The sequence below is a fragment of the Strix uralensis genome, chromosome Z, assembly GCF_047716275.1.
Source record: "Strix uralensis isolate ZFMK-TIS-50842 chromosome Z, bStrUra1, whole genome shotgun sequence".
Taxonomy (NCBI): domain Eukaryota; kingdom Metazoa; phylum Chordata; class Aves; order Strigiformes; family Strigidae; genus Strix; species Strix uralensis.
In genome coordinates, this window is record NC_134012.1 from 83,149,324 (window position 1) to 83,171,037 (window position 21,714).

General features: G+C 39.5%; 2 protein-coding genes across 4 annotated transcripts in view; both read right to left on the reverse strand.

Moving 5' to 3' along the window:
* Positions 1-12,632, reverse strand: part of ITGA1 (integrin subunit alpha 1) — a 75,198-nt gene extending 62,566 nt beyond the window's left edge. For all 3 annotated transcript variants that reach the window (XM_074855813.1, XM_074855812.1, XM_074855811.1), the window contains exon 1: positions 12,429-12,632. Coding sequence is in view for 2 of the 3 variants with exons in the window: in XM_074855812.1 (XP_074711913.1) it covers positions 12,429-12,456 (28 nt within the window). In the remaining variant the exon portion in view is untranslated. The remainder of the gene's footprint in view (positions 1-12,428) is intronic.
* On the reverse strand, positions 1,522-6,845 carry PELO (pelota mRNA surveillance and ribosome rescue factor). Its single transcript, XM_074855692.1, has 2 exons — positions 5,824-6,845; positions 1,522-4,674 (listed from the first exon to the last, which is right to left on the reverse strand). Exons 1-2 carry the CDS (start codon positions 6,547-6,549, stop codon positions 4,243-4,245), a joined length of 1,158 nt encoding a protein of 385 aa, XP_074711793.1. The 5' UTR covers positions 6,550-6,845; the 3' UTR covers positions 1,522-4,242.
* Positions 12,633-21,714: the final 9,082 nt, after the last annotated feature.

The following is a 21,714-nucleotide window of genomic DNA, read 5'->3' on the forward strand; positions in this document are numbered from 1 at the left end:
ATCTGAATACAACAGTTCCTAAAAGCAAGTTGTGGCTGTTATGGGAGAAACACAGATACCGCAAAATAATCAACTGCAATGCCATGTCTCTCTTCTGTTCCCACCATCTGCTAAATCAAACCAAAACAGAAATCCTAAATTCTAACAGCATCAAAATTTTCATCATTCACTTTGAAACAAGTTGCAGGTGTATATTGAACAAGAAGAGAGAAGTGAATGACTCTCAGATCAGTACCATTCCCCCCATTAGCACAGCTTGAAGAAGAAACTACTTTTCTAACAGTCATCAACCTGAACCACCTCCGTTGCACCTAGCCACATTTTGAGAACTTCATTCTAAACCAAACATTTTCACTTTATCGTTAAAAAAAAAGGTTGGGGGGAACTGAAAAAAGCAACTGATATATCAGAGAGCAAGAAAAAATAATTCAAGTCTGATTTTGCCATATCGAAAAAATATATAGATAAGTAGTTTTCTGAAGTAATTTCTTCGTATTTTTGTTATTATGTGTCTTGCAGGAATTCCAATTTTGGGTTATAAACAAGGATTCCTAATTGCAAACCCTAATTGCAGTTTCATATTTTTAAAATTGCTTAGATTTTTTATAGAAGCAATAGACCACACACTGCACAAATGTGGCTTCAAACAGAACAACAGCATAAACATTCCGAGAACATCTTTTTCCTGCAAAACTAGACTTCTATTCCTTTAAGAAACAGTCTTGTTTTCTTTAAAAAGTTAGAGATATGAAAACTGAAACAAGTGAACAGACTGGGTGACTAAAAATGGTCATATCTTTTATCCCCATTTTGCCTTTATGAAACTGAGCACATTTTCTGGATGGATAATGCAGCTTCCAGAAAGAAATTAGAGAGGTTCAAGCTATAAATCAGTCAGATGAGAAGGCAGCTATAATGTAGCTTCACGAAAAAAGGCAAACGAAGCTGAGCAGCTCAGAAGTTAAGCTAAAAAATTTTCAAAGGGTAAGATAGTTTTAATACTCAGAGCTACTTAACCTTTGAGATAACAGTAGCAACTGAAAATTACTTCAGACATTTACATGGCTTTAAAAACATCACACTAGTTATATCACAAAAAGCTGAAGAGCTATGGTCTCTTGTTACACTGGTGGTCAGAGAGTGGTCAAAAGATCATTACCATCATTTTGCTCACATAGTATACAAGGGTGAAGACAGCAGGAGGGACATGAGGAATTCACTAGGTGAAATACTGTTAAATGCTTTATAGTTTTACTGAAAGATTTATCTTTTATTTTGCTTTATAGCTAGCAGGATTATTTTAGTCTCTTGCTGGTGGTGACCTCATGTTTTGCACCAAACTTTATTTGGTAAACAACCACAAAAAATTTATATAACAACTGGATTTAAATGCCAGAGGTGACAAAACTAACAGACTGGGGCCTGCTCCAAAGTCTGAGCTTGCAAGAGAGGCTTTATGACCCAGATTAATGAATTTATTTGAATCTTCGAAGGGCACAGCAGGGTTCAGGATCAAGCTGATTTCATGATAGATTTTAAAGCTTTATTCCTACCAAAGGTAACAAACATTAAGAAGTCCGACAATGTGCGTTCATTTATTTTGAAAACTGAAGAATTGGAAGATAAACCATGGTATTAATTCACAGAATTATGTCAGAACATAACCAGAAACTAAACTGAGACACTGTTCAAAATTACTAAAAACTTTAAGATGCAAGAGAACAATTTTCATATTGCAAACAGTTTTTAGTTCATGTATGTTTAGCTCCAAAGAAAAGAAAAAAAATATTTTCCCATGGCTCCAGCACTCACTCATTTGATCTGCAGGTAACACGCATCTTCCTTGTGTTATCTACATGCAGACATTAAGGTCTGGTTAAGCAAGCATCTTTGACAATATAGACTTTTCAACTCTTCAAACTCCTTTAAATGTAAAAGATACTAGCAACTCTGGAACTTTGCCAGGTCAAGCATCTGCAACTACTGAAATAAGCCTACTTTCAATATCAAACCCTTAGGCTGTTTCCTGAAACAGGAAGCATTTGTCTACATAGTGACTGTATATTTATTTTACTACAAAAATGCTTACCAAAAAAAAAAAAAAATCCCACCCTTCCATACTTTGGGCAACTAGATGTGCATTTCCTGCAGAAAGTTAATGCTATGATAGCAATAGCTAAAAAAAGTACTCATGAATTGTAAAGTCAGTGCAGAATTTTAATTCGAAGTGTAAATAATTCCAAGAATCACTATGAACATATTTTCTTACCAGATGTTGGCTGTTATACCTTAAAAAAACCAAACAAGCAGCAAAATGGCTGCTGCTTTTCCTTGGTGATACACTACCACAAGCACAAAACACAGACTTGCAGAACTGCCATAATCTTACAGTACACAGCAAAACCTCTTTATAGTTACTTGTTTAAAATGGAATAATTGGAATCAGTTTGGTCTAATAGAAAACAAAACATTCCACAACCAAGGAACAGTTTGATTTGTCTCTCAGTTTGCTGAGAATTAAACCAAGAGTTTCCTGGTGTACTGCAATTCTGAATGTAAGCGTCATTTGCGTACAATTGCAACAAATTGGCATTACTTATAAGAAGGGAAATACTAATATACCAGTTTATCTTAAAGAAATTAATGACCTTGTTTAGACATTATGAGCCTGTTTAAGGCCACAATTTGCTGCATATAAGTAATATTTATTGAAGATCAGATTCTTCTACCTGCTTCATATGTTCTTTACGTTTAACTCCATATATAGCAGGAATCAAGGTGCTTTCTAGGTGGCAAGGAGTATAATCAGCTTAGGCAGATTTTTAAAAGAAAAAAAAAGAATTTTAATTTAACCAGTCCTAATGGCTGAAGGAAGCTACCTGAGCATTCTATGACTTGTGGCAGTTGACACCATTCAAGACAAAAACGTAAGCTCAAATAACATAGTTTATCTGTGCAAGCTGACTCTAAATAACTGTCTTAATGGGCTTGCTTGTGTTCAGTGAGAGAAGAATCAGTGTTCATAAAGTTCTGTTCATGCGTTCCTTAGACTTCACATTTAAAAAAGGAAAGCTTATTTACACACACAACCTACACCATCAAGCACTGGTTTAAATTGAACAATCCCCTTGAAGGTATGTCAGAATCTGAAAGCAGTTTCTGCTTCCTCAGCCTAAGATTTATTGTCTAGTAAAGAAACAAAACTCATAGCAGCTCTCAATACTTTGAGTAGATCAAATAACTGGAAAGTAATTCTGATTTTTACAGCTGTCATTATCTTAAACTGAAGTTTGATTTATAAATTTTCAATCTTTACTTCTGTACCACAGCTTATGTATGTTTTTAAAGAGGTACACATATAGAAAAATACCAGATTATGAATCTACCTAAACTACTACTTGTTGTCAAAAGATTCCTCATGGAAACTAGGGTCCTGATTTTGTAAGCCTTTTCATATACCTTCTCAGAACTGGGTGCTAGATAATCCCAATGCCAATTTATCAGAACAGAGTCAGAGAAGATATATCATACCTTGTTAGCTTTCAGGACAATCTCCAAAGATAATAGCATTCAGAAAGATAACTGAAATGGGTGCACTGAGCTTTACAATTTGTCTTGCATCTACTATCATATTAGGGAGGAAATGGTTAGTTTAAAGGGTCTGGTTTCTGAACGATCAGTTCAGATGTTTCACAGAAATATTTACGTGGCTAGACTCATAACACCACAAAACGCCCTAACAGATTATCTTGATCCCACTCCTTTGGCAAATCTTAGGAAGAATGGTGAGTTCCTAAGATCAAGCTGAGTTTTTATAGGTATTGCATGGAGAAGTTCACATTTGTTTTGCAATACTCTTTTCAAGCATTTGACAGAAATAGTCTGGCATTATTTTCTCCCTCTTAGTTTATCATGTCATACACACATCAAAAGACTAAGCTGCCAGTCTGCCTTAACATGCAGAATGAGCAGCTTCTGGGAGTCAAATGTTTTCTTGTACTGCTGGAGGTCCAGGGTGTAACTTGCAAAACCAGTCAGCTCCAATGCACAGTATGCCAATAATCATTACCATAGAACAGATATCCATTAGTGTGCTGAGCAGAGCTATACACTGTAAGAAATACTATCAAAAACTTAAATTACATGTCATGGCACATCTGCACACAGTATTTAGGAAGGGAGGGCCTTTAATGTCATTTCAACATGATTTGGAAAAGAAACTGTGGAATTAAGTCAGTGTTATCAATCCTCTTCAGAGCTAGATTCATCTTCCTGGTCAGAGAGCTCAGCAACAGGAAAGCGCAGGATGGCTGCCACCCCTGTCAGCTGGCCAAGCTGCTCTCCAGACACATGAAGGCTGGAGAAAATGCGTACTGTGCCCATGTTCTCCCGCACGCTATCTACCAATTTAACATATCGGGCACGTGTAGCCACATCCTGGTGCCGGAAAAGCTCATCGCTGATCAGCAACGTATCGATGGCCATGGCTTCGTTGGCCTTCTCCACATGTTTTAGACCATAAAAAGCACGGTCAGGCTCATGCTGCAGCATTTTATAGAAGTCATCTAAGGCTTTGACCTCACCAGCTGCCTTAGTGTCAGAGAGACGGCTAGTTACAGCTGGGTCGCAGAGGGCTTCCTTCAATGCGTATTTATGTCCCGAAGAAGAGTGGACCTAGAGTAAAAAAAAGTCAAAGGTTTGTTGGGGTTTTTTTTAAATAAAAAGGACCATTTTCTTGATTAGCTAATCACAAAGAGCTTCCACTATACATAATAATTTCCTTGACTAGTAATCAAGATAAATACCTTTTTCTTGAAACCCACACAATTCTTTTCTTAAAAGATCCCTCCTGCAACCCAAAGCCTATACCAAATCCCTTAAACTGTATTTTAAGAAATGCAGGAAAGCTGTTTCTCTTATCCAAAGACTGTGTTAAATATGCAAGCTGTTTCAGAGAGTGCCCAAGTAGGGCCACTTGAAACTACTATAAAACTAAGACTTAAGCCTCTCCCTTTTCAAGCATTGAAGAAGAGGAAGACCTCTTAAGACTGAACACATATAGTGCAAAAGCATCAAGTCTTGCACAACTGCACAGCTACTGTGCTTGCAAAGCTGTGAAGTACATTTGATACAAACGCAAAAGGTGGCTTCTTAGTGCAGTGTGTCTCCTAAACTTCGTGACCAAACTACTGGGACACGCTTCCCTGTGCTGCCCACCAGCCTTTTGCAAGCACATATTACAGGCTCCAATTAAAAAATGATACAAGTATCCTTACGAAAAGAAAAACTTATTTTAGGCTCCCAGTTTGCCTGTTTCAGTGAAAGGCAAAAAAATCCACTCACTCACTCAATGAGATCACTAAGGGAACAGGAAAAAATGCTTTGTCCTGTAAAACCTTTAACTATGTAGTATAAAACTAACAAAATTAACTGACCTATCGCATATCCAGGTACTTGCTTTTAAAAAGCTTTAGAAAGTTGTTATTAAACATGCATGCTATACAAGCTGACAGATTAACACTACAGCTATTTTCCAACTTGTACTTCACTCTTAATTAAAGATTAAATATGCCTTTATAGTGAGTTTGAAACATTTAATACTTTCTCTACTACACACTAAGGTATCCTAGAAAGGAACCATCCCTGTATCTTGCATAACTACCTTATAGTTTGTGAGGCAGGAAAATAATTTCCTTTTACTCAGACAAATGTATGTTCTCTGGTAAGTGTATTATTTCCCATCACCCTCGTCGTTATCTTTTATTATTACAGACAGCTCTTAAGCCTCTTTTTACCCACTCTGGAGACTGTTTAGCGCCTTACCTGTAGGAACTTGGACCTGTTCTCCAACAGAAGCTTGTTGTCAGTCTTGACCGCCTGCTGGAACATGTAGTCACAAAACTGCTCCCGTACAAAACCTGGGCTAGCCACCAGTACACACTTCACTACCTCAAAGTTGATATGCCGCTGGATGGCTTGCACCACCTGCTCGTAAAACCTCTCCAGGGCCCGGTCGTGCTGACTGCAGTTCCCTTTCCGCTTGCGGGGGATGTTCACCTCCACCTTGGCACGGGTAAGCGTCATGCTTGGAGTGACCAGGCAGACGTGAGCCAACCCTTCCTGCATGACCACAGCTGCCACATCGGCGCTCCAGGCTGGGTCGCAAGCCTGCTCAATGCGCTCCAGCACCACGCTGTCCCACTGCTTCTTTGCCAGTGTGAACTGCCGGTTGGGCTCCAGCTCGATGGTGTGGTAGGCCCCCATCTTGACATACTCATTCTCTTGGATATTAGTGCCCTTCACCCGCAGCTGGCAGGCCTGTGAGTCAAAGTCAATGGCCTCTACGCAGAGGGTGAGGGTGGTGCGGATACGGTTGCTGCCCACGCTGCCCGTGGCCGACTCGGTTTGCACCTTCCGGATGGTGGAGGCCCGCAGGCTGTCGCCCACCTGCAGCAGGTTGTAGGTGTGCCACATGTCCTCGGGCTCCTCGGGGATCAGGGTCACCTGTCCCGCATTATCCTTCTCCAGGTCCTTCCTCACCAACTTCATCCTGGCGGTTCCTTGCGCCGCCGCGCCCGCCCCCCTCCCCCGGTTTCCCCTCAGCCGCGGCGGCAGCGGCCAGCAGGCCTACTCCGGGAGGCCTAGCGGCGCGACACACGCGCTCCCGGCCGGCGGATAGCCGGCCTAGCTCGGGCCGCGATGGACGGCCTTTACCGAACACCGGCCTGCCCCGGGCCCGCAGCGAAGCCCGGACTGAACCCCAGTCGCGGCGAGGCGGCTCCTCCAAGAACTCGCAGCCGGCGCCTCGCCCAGCTCAGCGCGCATGCGTAGGGCCCAGCCGCCCCAGGCGCATGCGCACAGCCTGCCCTAAAAGGCACCGCCCGGAGGCGCGCACACACACACCCCCCCCCCCCCCCCCTCCCCGCCACTTTGCCTCTGCGCCCGGCACGCCTGCGCACGGTCGCATCCTCCCCGGCGCCTCCGCATCAGGACCCAGCGCATGCGCAGAGGTGCTGCGCGCAGAGGTGGCGCCCGGTGTCGCGGGCTGTGGTGGAGGCGCGGCCGGGGTAACCTGCCGCCTCCTGCCCGCCGTCAGGGGAGCCGGCGCAAGCCAGAGCCATGCGGAGATCTGCGCAGGGAAGCCTTCGGGGGGGCACTAGGAGGTAGCCACGATGCACCTGTGTGCGCAGGAGAGAGCTGTAAATTGATGTGTGTCCCAGCTACAGTCTCCGTGTGTGAGGCGGGAGGGGGTCGGGGCCCGCGCTGCTTTTCCTCCAGCTCTTTACAGTGACGATTCAAACTGTCAGAGGCTTCTAACAGTCTCTCACGTTTGAGAAGAGGGGGGAAAAAAAAAACATAGAAAACAAAAACTAAGCAGTTGTGGAAGGTTATGGTTACAGAACGAGAAGTAGATGAGAAAGGTACGGCCAAGAAGCCAGGTTTCTGGGTGTGGTAAGTGAAAGCCGTAGTACCTCAGAGTCTGGGAGGACAGGCGGTACTACTTAACGGCTGCTGGTGCGTGAATGAGGCAGCTCGTCTGACAGCCGCCACCGAGTGAAATGAGAACCAGACCCAGGCAACATTAAAACCTGAACTGTTACTTTGACATTGCTCTTAAACGGAACTTCAGTTTAAAAGTTTTTGGTTAACCGTGCAAGTTTCACTTCAGCCTGTACTGAAACTTGACCTGCTTCCTGACTACTAGTTCATCAGAATGAGGTAGTTCAGAGAGGCTTCAGAGGCAGATAAACACTTTTCAAATGAAGTTTGATGGTGACAAATGGAAGTAATATGCCTTGCAAAACCACACAGATTAGTTCAATTATATTTGCACAGAACAGGGACCCGAACAGTAACTACACAGCTCAATTTGCAGCCTAGACAAATCTAACAAGCCAGAAATAATATTAAAAAAAATGACATTATGCAAGTACTGCAGCTTATTTTGAAACAGTGTACGATGCTGAAAACTCCAGAATGAACGTTGCAAATTTAGAAAGAATGAGGAAAAGAATGGAGAATAGAAAAAATGCTTCTATGAAGAATGATTCAAAAGAACAAAAAAAAATTGAGAAAGTAGACAAACTAATGTGCCTTGATAAGTGTATCAGGGCAACTGGAACAGATACAGTAAGTTTGGAATGTCTACATACTCAGTCTCATAACTAAAAAACATGAGGACATCCTCTTAAGAGATGAGAAAGTGGCAAATTGTTAAAAAGAAGTTTCTGATTTCTTTATTTCTTTTTTCTGAAAAAAAACATTGTGGATTATGGAATTTGCTGACTTGGAAAGGTTTTGGAGTCAAGGTTTAATGAGATAGAAGGCTACTGTGAGCAAAAATCATCCCATATCTCCCATTACAGTATACATACACATTTCTCTCAGCTATCTAGCACTAGTGAGTTGTGACAGGACACTGAACTCAGATCTGGCCCAGTAATGTGCATTCCTTGTTTCTAAGCTTGATACTGATGTAAAAACAACTTTATCAGATATTACATAATAGGATTTATTTATGAGACCTCAGATTCTCTTCCTGTGAGTACACATGCTTAACTCTGTTAGCATGAATGGTTTCACAGAAGGAAGCTGGACCACCCAAGGGAATATAATATAAGCACACCTATAAATAATTGTTTCATTTGGGCTTGTACATACTCATAATCTTGTATTAATGTTCTGTGGTTTAGGCAGAGATTGTGTATTCAGCTTTTCTTTAGGAGTTCCTTTCACTTATCTATGTAAATGCATGGTGAATTTATGGTGAATTTTCTTCTTTATGTTCTTTGCAATTATTAAATTGCAAGGGTTAACCTCATGCTATTCTTTCAAGAAAAGTTAGCTGTAGTGCGTATTTACCTTCCACGTTAATATTTATTTTATTTTTCATTCTTTTGCTGCTGTGTATTTACAAACTTTTCTCTGCCTGTTGGTTCCGGTCTAATTTTTACAAGCAGCCTCACATCCCTGGAGATAAAGGTTGCAGGTTGGCATCCAGTACCATCCAGTAGAAACTAAACATTCAGTTCATGCAAGCAGGTGACTTGCTGCATTAAAAAACCCAAACACAAACAAGAAAACCCCAACCCAAAATGAACAACAACCACCTTGAAACAAAGTTGCCACTCAATGTATTAAATTGACTATTGTAGAAAGAGACATTGAGATGCGCAGAAGTCTTCTCAAACAAACAAATAATGAGATTTTATACAGTTATGAACAGTGATCTGCAAGTTTTTAGTGGCAACTCTAAACTTCAATGATATATCCACAATTAGCAAGACCATCGCCAACTTACAAAGGAAAACATTTACTAGTCATGATGCTTTGCCTACTCTGGTAAAAAGTAAGTACTGGGTATTGTTATTTGTTTGAATATGTTAAAGAATGAGTAGTAGAAGAAAAACAACATTTCCAAAAATTTAAGAACCATATAACTAAGTTTGTAAGTTCATACTAGTTTTGCTGATGTTGGGGAGAAATGAATTTGACCTCAGTACAGCAAAAACAAGTGGATACTTTTAACTCTACATACAGTTTTACCATAAAAGTTCAAAATTACATGGTCTGTTCCAGTCTTGGTAAATGATTAAGACTAAATGTAGAACCTGAGAGTTCGTGCCATTTATCACTTTTTTTTTTTTTAAAAGAAATAGGTACTAATAATTGCAGCAATTTGGCATCCATTTTCAGACCTTCTTAAGCACAGTACAAGACAAAAATAGTAACAGCATATATTCACAGGGATTTTGGAGCCATGCTGTTTTTGTAATATTAGTTTGAAAACATTTGAGACACAGTGCCCTACATCTTCAAGTCTTGATCAGCTGCCTTAGGAAGGTGGGTTGTGTACAGATTTTTAGACAAGGAGAGGTCATGTTCATAGGAAACCCTTTCTCCCCCACATTATAGCCATTTTAGCTGGAATTCATGCAAACATGCTTAAGTCCTGGATAAGAAAAACTAGTGGGAAAGAATCTCAAATATCTGCTGAGAAATGTTGGACATCATTGTTGCAAGAGCAAAGGAAGATAAAAGATAAAGATGGAGAGGGAAACAGGAAAATAGGAGGTTTTTATGCTTTGCCTTTATCCTGTGTCTGTCCTGCCTTTGCAGACTCTGGACAGAGACCACTTCATTTTCTGCATACAGTTCTGTCTTTTTGATTACTGGTCTTTCCTATCGTAAAGTTGAGTACTCTTAATCAGTACCAACAACATGATCATCACCTATGAGGAGAGAATTCCAGGAGGGAATGCATAAAACTGTAAGTGAAGAAGCATTAAAAAATAATGGAACCCTTTGGATTGGTTTCTTCCTTTCTCTTCTGTTGAAACATAAAGCAGGGGAAAACTTTAGCAGATCCCTAGTCAAACTTACACTGAGGCCAGGTGAAGTAAACCTCAACCAACCCTCACAGGTGTTTATCCAACTTCATCAAAACTCAGTAGAGATTATGCAGGGGTGGGTTTTTTTGATAGCCTGTTCTAGCAATTCATTACCTGAAGAGTAAGAAAGTTCTCTCAGTGTTACCTAAGTTTTTTGCACAGCAAATTATGTTGATTTTCTCTTGTCCTTTGTTGGACATGGAGAACCAGCTATTCATCAATCTCCTTGTAAACCAACACATCCAATATAGAAAGTTATGATTGAGTGTCACACAAAACAAAGAAAACATTGACATTTAGAAGAATAATCTCACTAATAATACTTTGGTAAAAATATGTATTTGAAATGCTTAACACTTTGTCCTTAGGTTTCTCTCTTCTAGATAAACAAGCCTAACTCATTCAGTCTTTCTTTGCAGATAATTTTCCTCAGCCCTTATCAGGCTTGTCACTTTTCTGTGCACTTCTGACTGTCTGTCTGCATCTGTCAGACTTCCTGTACTCAAGATTCTCAGGGGCCTCACCAACACCAAGTTGAATTAAAAAAAAATTCTGTATAAATACACAGACATACACCTCTATGCACCTCCTTTATCCTATTGTTTTTGTCTGCTAGTGCATGCCAGATTATTTGCCTTTTTTTCTTTTAAAAAACCAGGAGCATGTAATTACATTGCATTTATTTTTTTATTCCACTGTAATTTTAAAACCCCTTGTCCTTATTTTTATGACATTTTGACTTCTTTATGGAGAACTACTTCTCTTATTTATTGTTAACAATTTGAATCACATTCCTGGTATCTGTAATGCCTCCTCTTATTTCTAGGTGCATTCTATTTCACACCAACTTTAAAAAACCCCAAACATAACCAAAAAAATCCCCCAAAAGCAAAAAAAAATTTAGTAAGACCCTAACAGATCTGTATGGGACCTACTCTTGAGATGTTTTCCTATCTGACAATAAACCTTTTTGTCATTATTGGTGAATTATCTGCCAGCAGTACCAGTGGCAACTTTGCAACTCTGAAGGGAAGTTGTGGCACACTGAATTGTTACCACTTTACAAAGCCTCCTTCTGTGAAGGAACACAAACAAAAGAATATCACTGTGTAATAAAAGTAATAAAAAGACATCTATGAACAAGGGCTAAATATGGCACACCAAAGTATGACATTCAGATTTTCACATTTTCTTGTATCTGTTCTTGCACAATAAGCACAGAGAGAAGAGGGAAAAGCCCTAGTGTTGCCTTTTCCCCACTTGCTGTCGCCTGCATCTTGACAATTCTTATGAAATTGATTTCTTCCTCTGTACTGCCTCAGGTTCACTGTGTGCTGCTGGGGAGCTCAGTGTCAAAATCTGCAAGCACATGTATCCCAGCACTGCCTTAGCCTATTTCCCACTTCTTGGGTTCCCCTGATTTCCCCTCCTAATTGTTACTACAGATTGACTAGCTAGGGGGATTGTTCCTTACGGTACTTTTTTTTTTTTTTTTTTTTCCTCTGAAAAAGCAAGTAAGTCCCTAACAATAAATGAAACCCTAAAAGGAAATATTACATATTCCATCTCCGGATGAATTAATCTCTCTGAAGTTAGATGGGTTCAGTTAACCTCTTCCTCACTTCCCCTTTTACCACTCAGAACATCTGAAAGCCAAACGAAGGAAAGCAGAAAAGCTACCCTAATTTTAAAAAAGTTGCTAGGTACACCTCTCTTCCCAAGCCAGATTCAGTCATAGTATTTCTCTCATTCATCCTCATCTAGCGGCGCCCCCGGCTTCTAGAATTGGTTTAGGGATTAAAGTTCCCAGAGAGAAGCAAACCGAAGTCCCTCACGGGCTCCAGCCGCAGGGCAGCTCCGGGGAGGGCATTCCCGGGGCAGGGCATTCCCGGGGCAGGGGCAGGTGGAGGGATCGGGGAGGGGGGACGCGGTCACTCGGGTGCCAGCCCCCAACACCTTCACCCCCGTCCCGCAAGGAGCAGAGCTGCTTTCGGGACCTGGGTCTTCAAAGCAAGACAGAAAGAGGGCTTTGCTCACCTGTCAGCATCCAGTAAGAGGCAGCCATGCCTGGGCTCCTGCGAGCCCGCGGCCGGGAGCCCGGGCCGAGGGCAGGGGTGGCGGGAGCGGTGCTGCGCTGCCAGTGGAGTTCAGCGCTCTGCGCCGCCCGTCCGCCTTGCAGCCGAGTTAGGCATTTCCTGTTTGTTATTCTGTCTTTACGTTGTTTCTTCGCATCAAGAAGAATTTAGCTTCCTCCCCCCGCACACAACTTTCCTCCCACCCACCCCTCAAAGACCTCTGAGCTTTGGAAACCTCCCCGTAAAACTAGCCCAGCGCTAAAATGTACAAATAAAGCCAAATCCGTCCCCCGCCCCCCAAGCCTCCGGCTGCAGCCCTCGGAGAGCACGGCAGACCTTAAAGGGACATCTGCCCGCTCATAATTAATGAATAAGTGTCTCCCGCCGGACAGCCCCTCTCCCAGTAGGGCAGGAGAGAGCTGGGCGTGCTCCACGGCCACCTCTCTCGCCCTTCTCAGGAGGAAAAACACCTCGTTGAGGTTGGGGTGTGTTTGGCTGGTCAAGTTTAATTTCTCTTACATCACCCCTTAAAAACGCACTCTACGGCCAGTCATTTGCCTGCAGGAGGAAGCCAGTCACCCCTTGCCCATTCTCAGTGCCTCTAGGGATGCAGTAACTCTTCAGAGAGCGGACGATTTTCTCGAGTCTTTGCGTCTCTTTGCTGCGTAGAGGAAATACGGGACAACTAACTGCCTTTGCCCTCACCTACTGAACATTTGCATGGCATCCCTTCCCCCTCTTTCCCTGCCCCCTGAATGACTTCACTAATAAATAACTGAATAAATCGCAAAGGTAATAATCAGCCAGATTCAGGCCTGTGAGTAGGGATTTTCAGGGTTCATTAAACACTCAGTAAAAGAACAACTTTCAGGACTTTTCTTTTTGTGTTTACCAGAGTGATGCTCAGTGGAGTGACATCCCTTCAGCAGTGTCTGAGTTCTCGCACTGGACCTGGTGAAAAAATCATTTTGTTCTTCATAAAACAAGAGAACCCATGGTACCTCAAGCAAGAAAAAGAGAAATCAAAATACTTTATGAGGATCTGGAGATCTTGGTGCTATTAGAAAAATCCCCCATTTTTTCTTTGAATTGGAGCAAAGAATTTGGTGAGTTAAGTGGAAGTTAGTGGAATTTGTGCAAGTTCCCCAGAGGCTAATAAACTACGGCTGTTAATCATCACTATAATAGTTAAATACATCTTGCAACTTTTGTCTTAATTTTATGAGAACACTTTGGGTGCACCTTATAGATTTGTGGAAATTTTAGCCAACAGTGCACAATTTCAAAGCTATGTTTAAGAGCAAAGGTCCTCATTCAGTAATAATTTATGCATATGCTTGCCTTTACACAGTATAAAATATATTTAATTACCACAGTGGGACTACTCAAAGTTGATGAACTTAAGCACATGTGTAACTTTTGCTGAATGAGGATCTGAGCTCTGTTGGTACCAGTTTAAAAGACTAGATACATTTTTCCAGTTAAAGGTTTTAGCATAAAATTAAAGGAAACCAAAATGGCATTCAAACTAAAAGAAGACTGAGATTTTGGAAAAAGCTGTAATTTCATTGTTTGGAAGTGAGTTGTATTACTACTGCCAGTTTTACCCCAGTTTCAAAGGTGACAATAGCTTGCTGTGTTTTGGTTTGTTTTGGGTTTTTTTAAACAAATCTTTGCATTCCCTTTCTGTCACTATATTTCAACTGAATGCTTATGGTGGCATTGAGCTTGCTTTCAAGTCATAGTGAAGGATTTCTTTCTGTGATACAATTAACTATGCCAGAGGAAGAAACAGGGAAACTAAGGACTTTCACATGGGTTAAAATAATCAGTTCAAAACTGTTTGAAGTATATGTGATATTTGGTATATATGTGAGGAACAACTTCATATTGGAGAATAAGATTTTTTGAGAATAAAAAGAAACATTCCTGATATAGCGTTATTACTTCCAAATTATTATTGGTGTTAATATTTATTTATTTCTTTTTGTGGTGCTGTCCTATGCATCTTACATTAGGCAATGTTAAAAGGAAGACATCAGAAAAGATGAACTGCTGGACTGAGCTAGCATTTCTTATTAATTTGCACATATTCAAAGAAGTAAAATACATTACGGACTTACAGACCATTATTTATTTTGGAATGCCAAACTAATTCAGAAAAAAGCTAACTCCTATTGCTTGTAGAACAGCTGCTGCATCTTCCCACAGTCTTTGTGGCTTTGGGTGAGTTCATTCAGGCAACTGTTCATAACATATCACTAAATGCTCTTTTGGAGTTTAAACTTTTTAAATTAGTAGTAAGAAACACATGTATATTAAGCAGGAATCCCAAGATGAGGTGTGCTTAGGCCCAGAAGTAGTTATTAGTTAAATTCAATATCTGTATAACAAATATTATTAGTTTGTTTCAGTGGATCATAATAGTATAGAAAATCATTACCTATAATGATGAATAAAACAAAAAGGTCAAACTAGTTTAAAGAATATAAATGTTTTGCATACTCTTTTATGCCTTTCTAAAGTGCCATAGAATGCTGAGGAAGGATTTTTTTCTAGTACTATAAGTTAAACATAATTTGTCATTTTGAACTCTTCCTCCCAATTCAGTTTCAGCAAAGTATTTTAGAATATGCATTATAAAATAAGTATACTAGTAGTTCCATGGAACCCCATAACATAAACATAATTACAGAAGTAATTATGATTAAATATTAATTTAAAGGATTTGAAAGACTAGACTTTGAAAAGACAGCAAAAACTAAAAAGATCAGGAAGATCTAATTCTTCTCCCTTCAGGAGAGTGTTATTCCTGCAAAAAACAGTGGAAATGTGTTCTGTGCCAAAGGTGAGGGGTGAACGAACAGGAACCAAAGCTTTTCAAATAGTGTCAAAGGCAGTCTTCTAGATAATGTGACTACAATGTACATAGAACTCATTTTCCTTGGAAATTGTTCTTCCATTCTTATAGAAGATATGAACAGTATTAATTTATTTTGATTGTTAGGTAAAAACGATCTCTACCCTATAGCACAAGAGAACAATGAGTAAATATAAGATCTTGGCTTCAAATAGCCAGAAGCGTGCTTAGCTTACTTCCATTAAAGGAATAGCATGGCAACATCAATAACTGTAAGAGAGACATAACACGTTTCTGCAATGTTCACTGTTGTTATTACAATGTATTATGCACTGCATGGAAAATACTACAGAGCTTGTTCATATTGCTTCTAAGTGAAGATTTATCATTGAAAGCTCTTATCATCCTTGATGGTTTACATTGTACTGTAGATTAGTGATAATTTACGTTTACATTTTTTTTCTTATACTTGCTTATTCACAGTCTCCAAGATGTCTTTCACCTTGATTACTCTGCTATTCATTTTCATAGTCTCCATTTTTTCCTATCTGATTCTAGGCCCATGCTAGAATTCACTTGGCAGAACTTGTGGGGCTGTAGTCTTATTTTTATTATGTCTGAGATACTCAAGGGCTCCTTCTTCAAGTACCAGAACTAAGACCTTGCAGGATTTGGTATGGTTCCAGCAATACTCTATGCATAAATCTTTTCAAGTTTTACAGCTCTGCTTTTAGCTGATACTTGATATTCTTGGAGATTGCCCATGTTTCTGCTCCATCTGTATTAACCAGTGGTACAAATGTGCCAAAAATCCTTTTTACTGTACAACGGCATCTTCATAAAAATTTTGTTTTGCAGCTTGTGTTAGTTTAATTAATGTTCATAGGAAATGTTATGGAAAATGCCCTTCATGTTCTGTGTTAAATTTGTTCTCTACAATATCTTCTATGTCTTCTTTTTTGGTCTTTTTTGGATTACATACCAACTATCATAGAGTAGCTGTGAACCAAATTAATATACAGTCTGTATTGTTACTGAAATAAAATAGTCTGATTTTCCTCCTTAACAGCTTTAAAGTATCTCACATCCTCAGTCATGCTGCTTTTCTTTCTGCATTTTCTCCAAATAATTTTTTTTCAATATTCATCCTAAGTTTGTAGAGATCAAAACTATCTGTATCACAAAAATACAGGAAGACAAGAAAGAGATAAGTTTTTATAGCATCATTTACTGTTATAAATCTTCCACCAATCTGTTTTGTCATTCTTACTTTATACTCATGTAGAAGGATTTTCATATTAGAATAGAATTTAAGATTCTTGCAGATGATACCTCTACTCTTTTCACATTTCTTATGCTATTTCTATTTCCTTTGAGCCGCCTTCTTACAATTTAAATCCTGATTCACAGTTTTCTCCTGCAACATGGAGGAGATCTTCTGCTTGCTTATTTGCTTATCTATTTATCTATTTACTATGTCAGCTATATATCTTTGAGCTCTGTATTATATGAGTTTAACAGGAATATAGATATTTCTTCAGAGTATAGTCCTCAAATAAGTCTATAAATACTCTACAAATAAGTGCGGGGAGATGAAAGGAAGAAATCCATATTTTATTGTACAAAATCAAGGGGCTGAACTAGAAACTGCAAGATGTTTATAAAGTTTTTGACTAAAGGTATGTGTAACATTCTAGCTAACGTTGGTCCATCAGTGCCTCAGCTCCACCACATTATACAAATGAAATTATTTGAAATGAGGACAGATGATTAGGGGCAGAAGATTAATTGATTCTTATTATTACCTTGGGCTTTCTGCACTCCGCCCACACTTCTTTTTTATTACAGCTTCTTAACAATTAAGTGTCTCTTTTTTTAACATGCTGCTCATGGTATGTTGCATAACCAGTATTATTATTGTTCAGATATATTTCAATTATGAAACTGTATAGAAGAATAACATTGAGAGCGTGCTGAGAAGAGACACTAAGAGATGAAAATGATTTCTCAAAATAATTACATAGTCTGCAGAGTTTTACATTGTATTGCAGTGCACTGCATTCATTGCCTTCACAGCTGGTCTGCATAATATAATTACTTATTACTGTTTGGTTACAGAGAAAAGGTAGCTGTGACTGCAATAACCATGGTGAAAACTCTCAGTTTGTTCTATTTTTCTCTTTCTATTCTACATAGATAAAAAAAGTAACTGTCCCCTTTTTCCTTGATGCATACACACATTCCTCATCCATTTCTATTATTTTGCTTGGTTAGTGCAAAAGCAACATTTAAATATAGATCATTGCCCAGGCTTTATGGCATACATTACACAAAAAAACCAAAACAGCACACACACAAGAAAAAGATCCCTGTAGTGCAGAAACTTTGCAACTATTAACTTTTTATTTTTTAACTACGTGATTTTAAGACAAATCACAAGTTTGCAACGATCCTTCTATAGAAGCCACACATCAACACATAGCTGCTTTTTTAGTGGATGTTGCAAACCAGACTCCTGCTGGGATTCCAGCTTCTGTAGATTGCTGTAACTCTTTGTTTCAGGGGTGCTATAATAATTTTTACCTTCTGAGACATGTAATCTAAATCCCACTGCTCCACCTGCCTGTCCATCTGAATAATTTGATTTTGTGGTATGAAACCCTCTTGATGGTTTTATCTTAGTGGTTAGGTTACTCTGTTAAGAAGACAGTCCTGGCATCATATAGAAATCCATACTGGGTTTTATTATCCTATATTGGGTGTTCCAGAAGTAAGATGATTACCAAACACATGGGTAAGTCTGAAATGCAACCTCTTTTTCAAGTCTAGGTGTTTTAGTGCAAGACACAGACAGATAGGCATCTCTAGCAACCTCCAGGCCAGAGTCTGGAACCTTCTGAATGTAAGTTATATAGAAACAGTGGACAGCTGACAGAGAAGGTAATATACATCATTTTGTTAGCAGACTAATAAAGCACTCATCTTCAAAGTCAGAGTTATAATTTGGTGTTCTTTTTCTTTTGACTTTTAAAAAAGCATCTCCAGTCTCCTAGACTAATTTCAAAACCAGCAGACTTTTGCCTAACTGGCTGTAGCATTCTGTTGAAACCAATACAGTGTACTGGATAACTAAGGTTTCTTCAGGCCAGAAACAGGTAGCAGAACAGTAACTCTGGAATCTACCGCAATGAGCCTTTTTCACCCATGCAGGCTGAGCTACATAGCTCTTTATGTCATGAGGTGTGCTTTTCTCAAATAACCAGTACATTAACATGGCTGTCACATGACTGAATACACAAGTATGTGCCCTGTCAGATAAGTACAATGCAGATATTCTATGACGTTGTGCTTTTGCATATCATGCCTTTTAGATATGATAGGCATGCGTGTGATCATATGATGAAAGTGCTGCCAGGCCCTCATGAAAGAGGGTGACAAAAGACAAGGCTACCAGGACAGTCCGTTTAGTATGGCTGCCTACTCCATCACCATGTCCAAACAGCCTTCAGGTAGCCAGGAAGAGGGCCTTAAATGTGACCGAGTTGTTCTGTGGTCTGAATCCACTCATTTTAGGTTAGTTCATTTACATAGGAGTGTCCTGAGCATCATATAGAATGCATATGGCCCTAGGAGAGGGAACCTGAGATTAGGACTCATCACCACAGTGACAACTTAACCATCTTGTCAAAGGACTCAAAAGTCAGGACGTTTTTCTTGGGGTGTGAAACATTGTGAATCTGCCCAGACTGTGAAGGGAGGTGAATCCAATGAATGCTGTAAACATTAAGCTATTACAGAAAAGGCAGACACGGTCTCTTCTTCTACCCATGCCTTAAAAGAAGTGGTGACAACTGCATTTTGTGAGGAGACAAATCCTATCAATTTGTGCTAAGCATACTCTGAGTGTGTCTACAGGATCTGGCTCTTTAGGAAAATTGAGAGGAAGAATGTCTGGTCTGGAATTCTGATCCAGACATCAAACTGCTTTGGAAGCAGAGTTCTAGCCATGCAAAACCAAAGTGCTAAATGTCTGGAGAATCTTATGGACATGTTAGTGCCCAAACAGAGTAGTTATCTCCAAATTCAGAGAAGTGGTGAAAGAAGAATTTTTAGATCACAGTTTTGGATTTAAGTACCAAATTTAATTTAGGAATTGCTTTACTAGTATCAGTGGATCTAGGTCATGGGGCAAGCATAGCTTTGGGTTTAATGTTAGAGATTTCTTATAGTATTTTAATCAAATGGTGTCAATATTTGCTAATAAGAAAATTAAGAAGCTGTGTTCCATTTCTGTAAAATGATCCTTGCTATAACAAATATAACTTTAGCACTTCCTAGAATTTTTTTTAAGTATACAGTCATAATGAAAGGGGAAGTTCTACTCTGACAATAGGAGTTTGTGCTTAGCAGCTTTTTCTTAGTCTGAAAACTCACCTTCTGTGAATCACAGCAAAGTTGCTCATCCTGTATTATTCTCTTTTCCAGCTTATCAGCAACAGAGCTAGAAATTATTAGAAGTTATACTATACATGTATCATGTTATGCCATTTGTGTGATGTCTAAATATTTTCTGCTTGTAAAAGTATAATCTGAAAAAAAAAAGATGCAGATATTTATTCCAGCTCACAGGAAATTGTAACAGGTTTTAGAGACCAGAACTAACTCAAAACTCAAGGGGAAAGGAGAAAGTTATCTCTTAGGTGGAAATTTTCAGAACTGATGCTTATCACTGTTATAAACCAGGAATCCCATGGACAGATGTGCAGTGTTCTGCTGCAGGATAGTGCTGACTCAGATGATACAGCATTAATAGAGGTAGCTTCAGAGTGCCCTGGGTTTTGTACACAGGTGGAAATACAATAAAAATCTTATTTAATACACATTGTAATGTCTAAGAAAAATTTTTTTCTTCATCCTCAGGATATTCTCCAGTGTAACAAGCATGAACAAATCAACGCGTTTCTCCAGACTATGTAATATGATTTCTCTTTAAAGAAATTGTATCACCTTCATCAAAGATGCTTTATTAGAGTATAGCAGAGACCAAGCATTGAGTGACCACAATGGGGTTGTTAAAATTACCAACGTATTTGCCAGAGGCAGAGTTAATTTTATTAATAATAGTGTGCTTATTGGTGAGTCAGTGGATATGAGTATTATGCTTGGATTACTTTGTCTTTACTGTCTATGGAAATCTTGTTTCTCCAGTAGGTCTGGGCTCAGAACCAAGACCTTGGTTCAGGTCAGCACCCTTTGCAGAGGCTTTAGCTAGCTCAGCAATCCAAATAACTCCCTGCAGAGCAATTCAGGAGAACATTCCCCCCAAACTCTGCAGCGAACTAGCCTTTTTGACCTTGTGCAGAATTTACAGGTTGCAGCTTCTTCATTAACTCAGTCTGGCACCATTATCAAATACCTGTGCATCTAACATACATTTATCTTCCTGGGATCTTCAACCCTTTTAGAAGCCTTCCAGGCTCTAATCTAAGGTCTTGTGTCACCAGGACACAGTTTAGTTTTGACTGCTAGAAGAACAGCATTTGTTGGCTTTAATGAGTGCTTTTTGAGTGCTGTTATTAAAGTAACATGAATGGTTACATTCTCGACCATGTTTGTTCTCATTCCCATTTCGCCTCCTGTTTAGAGCCTCATGGCCTTTTCTGAAAGTATTTTACTCAGCCAGGGTGGAATACATATCTCACAGATGTAAAAACTTTATTTCTTCTAGGAATTTATTGCCTTCGTTCTCAGCTGAGTCATTATGGCTGCTGTGAAGCTGATTGAAAAAGCTAAAAGGTAAGTCTTTGCTGAGATTGTGAACTATTGTGCAGTATTCTGCAGATGAATGGTACAAAGTTGATAACTCACCAGCTTGTCCACCTGACATTTGCGGCCCCCTTTGTAGAGCTGATTTGGGGCCAGCCATCACAAAGCTCCAGGAGCTGTATTTTGTAGATTCACAGCACCTTATTAGATGATTCCTAGGCTTCTGGATTATTGGTCTGACAAGGAGCTGAAAACATTAATCTCAGTTTCCAGGTTTATAATTTCTTGAATGACACAGATACTGGTGTATATTAGATGGACTGTACCACTTAGGAAAGTGAGTCCTGTGGTGGTCTGGAGATATGGCCTGGTCTGCCTGAAGTGCTTCACTTGCATCGTGGAGAACAATAAGAACTAGGTGGTGAATTTGAACAAAACCAAAGTATACAGGATAAAAATCACCTTTTCGCATACAGCTGAGTAGATTACACTGTCTATACTGTAGTCATTCCTGTAACTCATATAGATACATTTGGAATTATTTTATAGCTAGTTTTATAGTCACATTTAAACTAGTTGTATTGGTGTGTTTGAGCCGTGTAGCCAGCTGGTACTTAGAACA